Source organism: Nanorana parkeri, unplaced genomic scaffold (genome assembly GCF_000935625.1).
Source record: "Nanorana parkeri isolate BGI_ZX_2015 unplaced genomic scaffold, ASM93562v1 scaffold1387, whole genome shotgun sequence".
Lineage (NCBI taxonomy): Eukaryota > Metazoa > Chordata > Amphibia > Anura > Dicroglossidae > Nanorana > Nanorana parkeri.
This window is the reverse complement of record NW_017307655.1, coordinates 246,482-259,307: the sequence shown is the minus strand read 5'-3', so window position 1 is coordinate 259,307 and position 12,826 is coordinate 246,482. Positions and strand designations below refer to the sequence as shown.

Here is a 12,826-nt window from a genome sequence, read left to right as displayed (position 1 = left end):
ACTGACCTTCCAACAGTCACTTGTCCTGACACTCCATCTTGGAATAGCTTCACCCTCTACCAGTCCGGACAGCTTCAGGTCCAAATCCAAGCCTCCATTTCTAGCCACATGCATGCCTCTTCTAGACAGCAGGACTAACAGAACTTCAGTCAGAAACGCATCCTCCCCCAGGCAGGAACCCAGGAAAAAGACATTCACAAGGTCAGCCCCGAATACTTAAGCCCCTCACCAGCATGCACCACTGGCAATAAACCTCCCAGTGGTTGGCCAAGGAGACACAAATGTTGGTAACCCAGCATTATTGGATCTTCTTACTCTATTGCCAGGGTCCCACCTGGCAGATGCAAACAATAACATTTGGCTTAAGGGGAGACCATATGAGCAAAGCACTTGGCTTAAGGGGAGACCATATGAGCAAAGCACTATCTATTTGCCTCAGGCTGTTTACAGCCCAGCAGAGCTAAATTTATGGAGTCACCCCAGTTACAGAAAGGTGGCTACACAATTTTATCATAATACTGCCTTCTGTAGCTCCTAAATAGAGACCATAGGCATTTGATGATGACAGTAGGAGAGCATCTGCCATGTCAGATTGTTGCTATCCATATACTAATCTTATACTCTGAAAAGTGTGGCTACACAGTGCTAGTCTAAAGAGAAGGCAGTGTGCAGACATGCCTACTAGAGTGCAGCACCATTATATTTATTTGGTGGGCAGTGAGCAGTCATGCCTTTCAGAGTATGTCACCATTATACTCAAAGGACAGGTAGTATCAGATCTTCCTTTCAGAGTATGGAACCATTGCATTCAATGGACAGGCAGCGTGCAGGCATGCCTTTCAGGGTATGGCACCATTATTTTAAATGGACAGGCAGTATGTATAAATGCATTTCAGAGTATGGCACCATTATATTCAATGGACAGGCAGTGTTCAGATATGCCTTTCAGAGTACTACACCATGATTTATAGTGGATGTGTAGTGTACAGACATGTGTTAAGTATGGGCATTATTATTCCCAATAGATGAGCTATGTGCAGGCAAAGTTTTTGAGTAAGAGCGCCATCACCATCACTTCAATTGGATGGGCTTTGCAAAAGCCTCAACTATGCTAGAATACAAAAAAAAGCATGCTAAGGCTGCAGCTTGATAAGTTCTTAAAAAGCATACGATTCTTACAGTATGTTATTCAAGAAAAGAAGGGTCTGGGGGGTTTATGGGGGTGGGAAGCATTGTGATTTATCTAACTTTCACTTTAAATCATCGCTAAATACACCTTAAAGAAGATTATAGCTAGTTAATCAGAGATGCTTTCTCACCCTTCTTAGGGTGTAGCAATTGCTATTGCTAGTATGGGCTGTGAACAAATGAATGCTTGAGAGCAGAATTGCTATATCTGTTTGTCAGACACAAGCTCTCCAGATGGTAATTCTTACACTTTCAGTTTATAAAGGCTTCAGTGAACTGTTTAGGTGAAAGTCATTCTGCCAGAATAGTTTGATTTAAAGAGATTATGTTTCCACTGGAAAAATATACCATGTTTAAAATATCCAGCAGATGAATCCTCTGTGTATATAAAGTCTTAGGGCTGAACTACATAATCATTCGTGGGTCACAGAGACCTTTAAAACAATACCATACAGTCTTTTTAATAAATGTATCCTAAATTTGATTGAGCAGCAGGACCGGGGCAAGGTTAATCTCTGCGTAAATAATGAATGGTGGGAACCAATATCAAAAACACAGGGAAGGCAAGGTCTATGCTAAGATTGTCAGTGTGGCAGCTTTGGCATTTAAAGTATTAGAGAGTTTGAGTATATGTGGTGCAGCATTCAGTTCAGTGATCTGCTCACCTTTTGTCAGCTCTCTGTATAAAAAGAGCAGAATTTGCAGCAGTACATTCACATTCTGTACCTTTCCGTTTATTGGAAAGTAAAATGGAAATAGTTACAAGCTCTGCAAATTGTTGTCTGTTTCCAAATATTTAGGAAGTCTCAGCCTGGAAAGGTATTCTATGCTGGGCTAAGAAACAGTTACTAATGTAGATGTTGTCAATTAAATTATAACAAAAATAATGACCACATTTATCTACCATCTGTCCATTTTGTCAGGTATCACCCCTACCTGAATCTTCAACCCGCAGATGCTGCAGTGCCGTCCGTCCGTTTTTTTACTACGGGCGGACGGCAAGAGGTTAAAGTGACATTAAAGGCAGCCCCCCCCCCCACCTCCATGCTGCTGTAAGGACTTACCTTATGTGATAGCTTTTGATCCAAACAGCTTCTTCCTTCCACTCATTTTCTAAAGTCCCTCCAGCGCTGGTGCCGGTCTCTGATCCAGCGCAGATTTCTTGTGTCCCATGGTGTCTGTCCAAGATGCGCCCACCTGGCTTCCCAGCTGCATCCATTCAGCTTCATTGTTGCTATCCTCCTCTCCCCTCCAGTGATCTGGACTGTGCATGCGCCCACCCACACTTCCTCCTTCACAGCATTCGGGGCCTGGACTTCTGCAGCCGGGAGCGAGCAGTATTGACACAGGTAAGTTAGTTGTTATTTGGCATGTTGGGGCATATATCTGCTTACTACTGCCCCCAAAATTGACTTTAATACTACTTTAACTTGAGCTATACATTTATGGTAGCCATAGAGTTATAGTATCTTCTATAAAAACATACTTTCCTTAAAACTATTACTTCTTCTACTTTATTTCTAATGATGGAAATAGTATCTGAGATATATACATTAATAGGGTCCATTCATTAAAATTGCGATCCCCCTTGATTCACTACAGGCCAGAAAGACTTAGTACATTGCACTAAGGGGGTGTAGAGGGAGATATATGCTAGAACTCCAACTATGGACTTGGAAACACTCACTTCACGCATTCCCAGAGCACTTAAGAGAACAACAATTGCATGCAGGCACCTCCATCAGCTTTCAACTTCTCTTAAGCTTACCAGATGTCAGACAAGAAAAGTTTATTTAATAAAATGATTCATCCCCTTTACTTAAAGCTGAACTTCAGGCAAACAGCTAAATGTACAGATAAATACATACACTGGAGTTGTTTTACCTGTCAACGGATTTGTATTTCTGTCCACACAGTCATGAGATTTACACAACTTTGCCACACAGCACAGCACAGCCCGGCAGGGAAGGGGACCTGATTTTTCTCTGCTACCATTTTACTTTCACTTACAGTTCTTCACTCCATCCTCAGCCTGTGGCTATACAGTGAAAGGGAATCAGCAAACGGATGCGTTTATCTCACTGTCACTCTGCTCTCTGCTCCTATTAGCATGCTGACTGATTCTGTGTGCTGCTTCTTCCTCCCCATATCTGAGCTCTGCTGTACAGAGACCATACAGATAAAGTATAGAGAATGAACACAGAGCAGTATTTTTTTTCTAAATGTTCCTGGGAGTTCACATTTAAAGTTACTTATTTAATATATGTACACACACTTTTTTTTCTGTGCTGTTAATTCCTTTGATCTCCCTATTTGCCCTTAGTAATAATTCAGAGCTTTATTTTTATAGCAAACTGCTTTAAACTCTCCAAGTTTTTCCTCATGTTTTGCAATGTTTGTTCCAAGCCCATGTTGTAATTGACTGGTTGCTACCCGTCAGCCATCCAAAGCAAATCACAGATTCGGAAACAGTTGTTTTCCTTGTGTTTACCAATCTGGAAATGCTCTTCATTTTTGACACATATAATCAATATGTAAACATAAGCCTGCTTATCTTTCACATTCCAAAGCATTCAAGCTTTTGCCAGATGGGAATTCTGCTGTACTCTATCCCATTGTTTTTCCTCCAGGACTGCTCCTGTTCTGTTCTAATCCGAGTTTCTATAGTTCCCCTATTTTAAAAGCAGTAAAATCCGACACGCAAGTACTGTCTGCAGCACTTAGTGGCAGGAAGCCCAAAACCGAGGACGTTGAGTTACAACACAATTTAAAATAAGGTGCTACTCAAGACTGTATTTTCCCCAAAAAAACAACATGACTAAGGATGAAAGCGGAACATCTGTGAAGGTTTTTTCCAGCACATTATACTTTTCCACATTCCGAATTGTCAAGCCATGTTTGTTTTAGACATAATACTGTTAATGACAAATTACAGCCACAAAGTTACCCTGCTGACTCTTCATTCACTGCTCATTCAGAAAATAACATTCTGGATTTTTAACTGGAGTTTTATGTTTTCATAAAGGGCGGGTTTGTAAAAAAACTGGATGGCATCTATTTTCTCTCAAAACATATAAATGCAGAAAATGGCTCTCAATAAATGGTGCCCAGTGCTATTACCTCACAGGTTATGTAATACAGTCAACTTCACTCTGTTTCTAAATAAATTACAGCTCTGTTGAGAATTACATCTTTCATATGGGTACGGAAGCCCATCATATGATAGCCATAGCAAGATGCAAATGACTGTCAAATCCTCGATTTTTTTTGTCTGTTAGGCTACAGTTCTGCTAATACCCCTATGTGTTACATTGTGGGAGAGATCCTATCTCCCTGCATTCTGCCTATTTCGTCAACAGTCACAATTTCAGATTTCACCATTAGCAGCTGGACATTCAGACACAATCACATACTAGTGGTGTTGTTATAGCTTAAAGGATCACAGTACAAAGTTTCCAAGAGTTGAGACTTTGCAGTGCTGCTACTCCGGCACACTTAAGGACAATGTGGCCATCAGGATAGTACTGAGGATAAGGAGTAACAAGGATATATTAAGTGCAAAGCAGGGAAAAGCCTCATGCTTTGCATGGAGACAAGGCTACTCACCAACCATGGAATACTCACCAGCCATGAGGAATCGGAATAGTGCTATAGGGACTGGCTCACCTCCACGTTGGAATTGGTGCAAGGTTCTAAGTTTTTACTTCCTTATCATAATTCTTCCAAAAAATTATTAAAGGGTTAGTTTACCTTTACATCTCCTTTGCCAAAAAAAGTACTTAAGCATTCCAGCTTCTGTACTAAAGTATATTAAAAAGCTGTCCTTGGGTAAAAAAAAATATGCCTTTCCAATATACAATATATCTTTAGGCTGTGTTTAGCCTCTCCCCAGTCTGTTTGTAAAACTTCGAGAGTGGGTGACTCTTCCCATCCTGCCTAAATGGCAAGACAGGTGGGCAGTTGGATGCACGCCCTATCAGCACAGGAAATGCTTTTGAATATACTACAGAATTTGGAATGTGCAGGTACTTTTCTATTGGAAAGGTGATGTAAAGGTGAGTTAACCTTTTAAGTTGAATCAGTGAAATGTGTCATGTCATTGCATGTTATGCTGTTTTATGAGTTAGCTAAAAAAAAGAAGCTTCTATATCTGGAAATCCAGGTGTGATTTGTCTAATTATGGAAGATTCAGAAGTGTTATGGTAACTTTTCCCCCTATGGTTAGCAGGGTACTTTGCAGGAAAACTATGTCTGCACATACTGTAAGCCTCTTTTTTTCCCCTAGATGATTGACACCATCTTTGTTAAGGCATCATGAAGGTTCAGCATCTATTTCTGGACAGTCTTCATAAAAAAATATATTGTTGTGACGCGTCAAGAAATAATTTATGCAGGCTTGTAAAGTCACGGATATGTCTACTTTCACTATTCAAATGGCATACTTTTCACATGATTTTCACATGCTATTTAAACAGTTAAAAATCATATTTCAAAATTAGAATAGTTTTCTCTTTTTTAGTCTGGCTCTATAAAAACAAAATCACGCTATGCAAAGTACATTAAATAATAGAAAACTAGTTTTCTTTTCATTGATTTTGATGTAGAGATTTAGATTTTGTACACTGAAACATTAGATGCTAACAAACATACTCTGTTGTTTGATTACTTCTTGCATGCCAACTTTAAAGGGAATCCTAGAACATATCATACTCACATCAATCGCTGATAAATCAATGGCATCTAAATCACAATTTTGACATCCATCTGTAGGTGTCCACATATCAGGAACATAATTTCCAAAGTAGTTTAGTTGAACCTACAGAGAAAAGAAGATGCAAAATACAGGCTTATAAATGGGCAGAAGTAGAAAACATATACTTAGCTGCAGAGTAAAAGGAGACATACATGTCACCATCAGCAGCAAGGTATTTTGAGACATAACACATGAAGGAAAAAAGGTGTCAAGTAACATTTGCACGTCTATACACTCTTTTATAGACATTGTTAATCTTTAAAAGGTGTCAGAATGAACACTGTAAAGCAGGTGTTTCCCTCCTGCTGTAAAGGAAATGGCCAATGTCAAAGACATAAAATATCTTGTAAAGCTTCTTTTATTGAGGTTGTTGGGTAATTTACAAATTGTTAAACTAAGCCCAGATCTGCTATTGAAATAATTACATCAATTCCTGCTGATTACCTATTATTGAAATCCAGGCAGATATAAGAGACACACGAATACATCTCTGTATTCATTGTTACTTACCTAAATTTATTTTTTCATATAATACCCAAAGTGTCCTGTCCCATAATATTATATAATGTTAGCTTTGATCTGTATAAAGTTTGACCCTGCCTCCCCCTGTAGTTTGTTTACCGTTTAGCTATGCCTACCTCTTTGTCTCTACCAGCCATTTTGTGTATTTTCTTCTCTACTACCACACACATCTCCTTTATACTTTTGGAAAGCCAATGCTTCTTACCTACCTCAACATTACAGCTAACAGACCCTGTGATGAATGAACTTTGCCTGGTCTTCAAATATGTAATCTGTGGTCGAGTAAAACTATATGGAAAGGTGCTTGGGATGAATATCACTTCAGGGCAGACACCCTCATTTTGTCACTGAAATGACATTCATAGCCACTGCAGCTGGTCCAGAATACACACACAGTGCAAGCACCAGAATTATACTTGGCATCAGCCTCCTGCAATCTCGGTACTGCAGAGCTCAAAATGGAAGTGGCATAAGCAGCAAGAAGACAATCAGTTGTGCTGCGGTGCTCACAAGGAGCATGCCCTAGGAGGAGTAAGCAAAGTGTTATGGGAATGAGCTCATTGGTCATCAGCTGGTAGGGAGTAGACCTGGAATTGTTACTTAACTGCAGAAGAGAAAATCAGATCGCCTCCTCTGCCAGACAGGGTTGTGTGGAGTGCCAAAGCTTTATAAATCTCAGAACAGGAATACAAATGCTTTGGCAGGTAGCACAACTCCCATATATGTATTTTATCTGCTCATTTAGCCGTTTGCCTGGAGTGCAGCTTTAACCGCCTCCCGGCTGGCCGTTGTGGTTAAGCGGCCGGGAGCTTCTTGGATGTGGGTGGCAATCAAAAGAAAGCCTGTTAGCCCCGCCCACTGTCAACATTTGTAAACAGGCAACGATGCCTGTTTACATACAAGCGATCTGGTGGTTATAGAGCCACTGGATCGCTTGTATGAGGTGCTGCCCGGGACCAGCAGGGTGGCTCTGTGACAGGGGATAAGAGGGAGATCAGCACACAATCTCCCTCCGATCCCCTCTCCGGTGTTAGAATGCAGTCATGTATAAGGAGTTTGCATGTTCTCCCTGTGCTTGCGTGAGTTTCCTCTGGGTACTCCGGTTTCCTCCCACACTCCAAAGACATGCTGGTAGGTTAATTGGCTCCTCTCTAAGCTGCCCCTCTATGTGAGATAGGAACCTTAGATTGTAAGCTCCTTGAGGGCAGGGACTGATGTAAATGTGCAACTATGTAAAGTGCTGTGTAAATTGTCGGCACTATATAAATACCTGTAATAAATAAATTACATCACTTCCACATTCTGCTGTCACTCTCTGGCTTCAGAAGCTGTAGAAAAGCAAATCTCTGCTTCATCAGCTCCTTTGGGGGTCCCTAGGTGACATTAGGGGTCTTGAAGACCCCTGATGTCTCCATAAAGAGGACCTGTCACATTCTCTTTGCTATCACATACGGGACTTCTTAGCCCACTATGTGATAACAATAAGAACAAAATTAAAGTTGCAAAAAAAAATTTAAAGTCACACATAGAAAAGAATTTAAAAAACATGTTTGCGCCCATTACGTCGCACATGTTACATATCACTGTGAATGTCAGAGTGAGAGCAATAATTGTAGGGCCATTATTCACTGATAACACTAAACTGATGAGCGGTAAACGTTTTTTAAGCATCACCTATGGCCAATTTTGGGTATTGTAGTTTTTTTGTGATTTCGCGGGTGCGCATCATTTTAAAGCTTGACATGTTTGATGTCTATTTACCGTCAATGCTAAAGCCTGATGAAGGACCCTGTGCGGTCCCGAAAAGCGCTTGTTGGTCATATGACAAAAAAGAAATGAAGCTTTTTTATCCTAAAAGGACTGGTGTGCTAGTGACATTTCTACAAATTTGCCGACATTGGCCGCGCCATCCGCAGTCACTGCGAGCACCCCCCACTACAAGGGACATATCGGGAAGGAGTGTGACAAGGATAGTACTTATTATTTACCCGATGTGACCAGTATTTTATATTTTACCAAAAAATAGTAAAGTAATAAATGTATTATAACAATGTGAAATCTTTTTTAAAAAACCCTTTTTTTCCCAAACATTTTTCGGTAATTTTTCCTTAATACAGTAAAAAATAAAAACCCCAATGGGATATATATACACTACCAAAAAAAAAGCTTTGTGTCCTAAAATATGGTACAAAATTGATTTCAGCACAGTGTTGCATGACGGAATAAATGTCAAAGTAACGCAGGGCTGAATACTGAAAAATGGCCGGACAGGACGGGGATGTAAACACCTGGAAGGGAATTTATCATAACTGGATCAGACAAAATCTGGAGCAGGTGTGCATGGCAACCAATCAGCTTATATCTTTCATTTTCAAATCTTAACTGAACAAACTGAAGAGAGAAGCTGATTGGTTGCCTTGCACAGCTGCCCCAGATTTTGTCTGCTCCAGTGTTGATAAATCCCACTCCTAGTCTTTAAGTGGTTAAAGGAAATTTACACAGAGACACAATTTGGAATTCTGTTTGCAGTACTTCAGAAGGTTCCCACTTTAAACAGACCTCTTTTGAACAACATTTGACTTCCTGTGTCCTTATTGTTTACACTGCTCAGAAACTTATCCAAACAGCAATAAAGAGACAGCTTCAGCAGCTATTACATCAAGTTCACCAGCAGGTGGCAATAAAAGCAAACAGAGTCTGTAGCTCCTGTCTCCCTAAAGCAATGTAGTCGTGAGCAGTCAGGGCACTGATGGATGGCTCCTCATTGGTGGTTTTGCCTTGTGTTACTGAACTTCACTTTCATTGAAAACTCCACTTGACCTTGCAGAGGACAAGATATGTCATTTTATAACTATGTGTGATTTTCACAAAAAAACATGTTTGTTCCCGCTGGGCCTGTTGCTGGGTAGGACAATGTCATTTGTGGGCTTTTGGCCTCAGCAGCAGGATGGTCAGGACTGCACACAGCCGACAAATGTTCTATGTGTGTGTCTCATCTGGAAGCAATCAGTCAGCTGCTGTCCACGGTTTTCTACATTAATGTGGTGATAACTAAGACTCATTCAGGCAGGATTACACGGCAGACTAAAACCATCATTTACAGACATATCATTTGGCGAGTCCACTGCACAAATCAGTGAACACACATCAATTATTGTGCCATGTACTAGCTTAAAAAAAGTTGCTCATTACCGAGTCAGAACAGTGCAGCAGGAAAAATGAAAGCATTCATGGATTTTTTTTTCCCTAAGAAATCCATATATAGGAGGAATTCATGAAACCACTTAATCTTAAATAGTATATTTTTGACATTAAAGAAATTACTTTCACGGAGCCTAATGCCTTCTTTCAGTCATTGACTGTCTGATCAACCTTTGCCAGCCACTGTGGAATCCACGCAACAGTTACACTGAGACAGTGCCAAAAAGAACTAACTGCTGATTTGCACCATTTTAATATTAAATTTGTGTTTTATATTGTAATCTGCCTTTTAATATTTGTATAAAATCATTATTTAAACCACAAACATTTTATACATGACACTGTACGTATCCCACTGGTTGTGCTTGGCATGATGTGTTTTGTAAAGAGAGAGCCCAGCTATAGCTATTGGCTTTCAGATTGTCTCTCTGTAATTGAAAGTCAGTTTGAAGCAGTACTGAGAAAAGATAAGGAGATTCTCTGAATCTTGAGCTGGCCGAATACATATAGTTTCCCCCATCCATGCTAAACTGTGTGGATAGGGGAATCTACACTGCTGGTTATTGTATTCATACAGTTGTTGACGCCCATGGCTGCCAGACTACCCGAACAATGACTTCATCTGATAGGATGCAGCCACTGTTCAGCTGACAATTTTCCAACGGACTCCTTCGATTTTGAAATTGAGTTTTGTGAAGCTGAGTGGTGCCAACATGGCTCGAATTTCTTCCAATTCTGCAGGCAACAATGGAAATTGAAGCCAAGCATGGCAGGCTTTAGAGCAGCACTTCATCTGTTAGATGTGTAATGGTAACCTAAGCCGCAAAATGGAATGCTCGTCTGCCACAGATAACAACTGTCCTGGCAGGTTCCCCTTCTATTAAACAATTCCACAACAGTGCATACATTCCTGAATTAACACATTGGGGTTGATTTGCTAAAGGCAAAGAGGCTGTTTACTTTGCAAGGGAATTTCCCATTAGCTGAGTGAATGTATTAAAAATTCACGTTGCAAAAAATAACCAATCACATGCAAGGAAAATTAAAAAAATATATATTTTTGATTGCACACGATTGGATGATGGAAATCAGCAGAACTTCACCTCAATTAGTAAGCAAAGAGAAAGTGTCCCTGCAAAAGTGAGAATCCTCTTGCCAAGTGAACAACTTATTTGCCTTTAGTAAATCAACCCCTTTGACTCTGGGAGTGTGAAATGCTGTATATCTAGGAGGCCCATATATTAATGACTAAAACACACCTATAGATTAATTTATCCATATTATAGATGAGGCCTATTCATTTAAACGTAAGAACTACTGAAGTAACACAGGAACAAAATATGTTTATACACCACCTTGTAGTGGCTGTTTGGTTATCTGTTTTAGCTTTTTTTCCCTTATTTTTATCTGATGATCCTGCCAGTAACACCTTCTGTACTAAGGTGATAATGCCCACTTGCTGTACTGTACTGCATCTATGAAGGAACAGCACCATGACGATACGATATGAATTGTGTTAGTGCTACAGAAATGATCCCACTCTCTTCATCTCCAAAACATCGAGGGTGTTCTGTAGTCCACAGAAGTGAACTGGACAGGGACTATTGTTTGACATAAAACAGTGCACAGGAAGTTAGAAGGTCTCTATCAGAAATGTTTTGGCAGAATCAACAGGTATTATTTTTCACTCACCAAACAGATATTAAAACCATTTTCAATAATATATTTACAGACCAAAAAGGGAGATAATGAAAATAAGTTTGTGGTTAGGGTTTACATTTTTTTTTTTTTAAAGCGTGGACATCCCACAACATACTATAGTTTAAACACTAGTGTTTAAATATTCATCCATCTTTACAAGAAAGAACACCATTTTCTTTTAAAAATAAATAGAACCATGACTGAGATCCAACTTTTAGTGGCATGTAGCTTGAATCTTTTGCAGTCCCACTATAAGGAACTGTGAATCTTCTATCACTGTTCCATTAGTCCACCTGGTGCTCCATGTACTATGCTGGTATTTCTTAGCATAGCCTACTACAGATCCCTCTCTGAGCATGTACTGATAAGGGTATTTGCAGTAAGACTCGACATACGCAGCCTCTTACACATCCTCTTCTTACTGCTTCACTTCTAACACTACCATAATACCTTATTAGTTTATGCCCAGGGACTATAAAAAAATAACTAAGTCTGATGATGAGACCAAAAAACCACAAACTAATGTTAGCAGGAAAAGCAGCAAATGCTTTCCAGATGACATCAGCCTATCACAGTCTGGCCCGTCTCTTGTAAGACAGATTTTCCTCCTTTCATACAATTTCCTTCTTTCCATGCTACTTGAATAAACTAAGTCATGGGGGAATACAGAACCATCTGAACAGACGTTTAACCCAGAAAGTACTGGCAGGTCCTGCACGAAACAGACATGGGCATCAGAGGTCAGAGAATTATGGATGTGAAGTCAGACTTCCTTCACACATGTCATCTCTCTTAGAAGTCGAGACTGAAAACCAATTCTAAAATAACTGGTGAGTCACTCAGCAAAAGGAAGGTATTTATGACACCGGGTTTCCAAATTAAATAGACATCCAACTCCGTATTGTATTTAATTTGCCCAAGAACAAGGAACATCATGGTTCAGGTTGTTCTTGAACTTCACTTTAGTGAAGTTTACTGTAGACAGTGGTATTACTAGACAAGGAAATAATTTAAAAAAAAATGGCATGAAACAAATCACTGTTTTTGGATTTCAAACCAAACTAAAACTGCAACTATTTCAGTTTCCTGGATCGGTTTCAAAGGCAAGTATTGACTAAGGCATTAAAAGCTGATGTAAAAAGGTTTTATTTTACAGCTGACTACACCTCTACTACAGTATAGGCAGATTAAAGATTGTTAATAAAGTATTTATTGTTGGATTTGTTTCAGATATTATGTTAGACATTTTCCCCTTAATACAGTTATTTTCACCAGTGCTTCATCTGATCCCTTTGCTTTGCATTGGTAAGTTTTCTTGTTATGGTCCTGCAATATGTTCTGGCTTAAAATGATGGAAAGGTCAAAATGTACTTTGTGAAGTAACTGAATATGTATATATTTTCCATGGATAAGGAAAACCCATTACTTTTATCTTAGTCACCGGTATTAAATTTAAATAGT

At 39.6% G+C, this 12,826-nt stretch overlaps 1 protein-coding gene across 1 annotated transcript in view; it reads right to left on the bottom strand.

The window, feature by feature from the left end:
* PLOD2 (procollagen-lysine,2-oxoglutarate 5-dioxygenase 2) overlaps nucleotides 1-12,826 on the bottom strand; it is a 125,062-nt gene that overhangs the window by 27,690 nt on the left and 84,546 nt on the right. Inside the window, exon 8 of the mRNA XM_018569742.1 lies at nucleotides 5,903-6,004. Within this exon, the coding sequence (XP_018425244.1) occupies nucleotides 5,903-6,004 (102 nt within the window). The remainder of the gene's footprint in view (nucleotides 1-5,902; nucleotides 6,005-12,826) is intronic.